Here is a 420-nt window from a genome sequence, read left to right as displayed (position 1 = left end):
CTGGGTGTGGAGAGAGGGTGCGGGGGCGGGAGGGGAGCGCGCCCGGTCCGGCGTGGCCGCTGCTGACGCGCTTCTCTTCGGCAGTTCTGGGAGGTAATCAGCGACGAGCATGGTATCGACCCCACCGGCACCTACCACGGGGACAGCGACTTGCAGCTGGAGCGCATCAATGTATAACACAACGAGGACACCGCGACGCCCCCAGGCTCGCCCCAGTCCCCCTGGCGCGGTAGTCACGGCTCTCCCTGTGTTTCAGGCGGCAAGTACGTGCCCCGCGCCGTGCTGGTGGACCTGGAGCCCGGCACCATGGACTCGGTGCGCTCCGGGCCCTTCGGGCAGATATTCAGGCCAGACAACTTCGTGTTCGGTGAGTGCGCGGGGGCGGGAGGAGCCGCGGGGTGGGGCGGGCAGGGCACCGCG

At 69.5% G+C, this 420-nt stretch overlaps 1 protein-coding gene across 1 annotated transcript in view; it reads left to right on the top strand.

Annotated features, from left to right (window-relative positions):
• The first annotated feature begins 50 nt into the window (after nucleotides 1-50).
• TUBB4B (tubulin beta 4B class IVb) overlaps nucleotides 51-420 on the top strand; it is a 1,928-nt gene continuing 1,558 nt past the window's right edge. Inside the window, exons 1-2 of the mRNA XM_017740316.1 lie at nucleotides 51-190; nucleotides 254-367. Coding sequence (XP_017595805.1) covers nucleotides 307-367 — 61 coding nt within the window. The 5' untranslated portion in view covers nucleotides 51-190; nucleotides 254-306. The remainder of the gene's footprint in view (nucleotides 191-253; nucleotides 368-420) is intronic.

This window comes from Corvus brachyrhynchos, unplaced genomic scaffold, assembly GCF_000691975.1.
Source record: "Corvus brachyrhynchos isolate BGI_N302 unplaced genomic scaffold, ASM69197v1 scaffold305, whole genome shotgun sequence".
NCBI classification, from domain to species: Eukaryota; Metazoa; Chordata; class Aves; order Passeriformes; family Corvidae; genus Corvus; species Corvus brachyrhynchos.
Note: the sequence above shows the minus strand (reverse complement) of the source record. Positions and strands in the feature narration are given on the sequence as shown.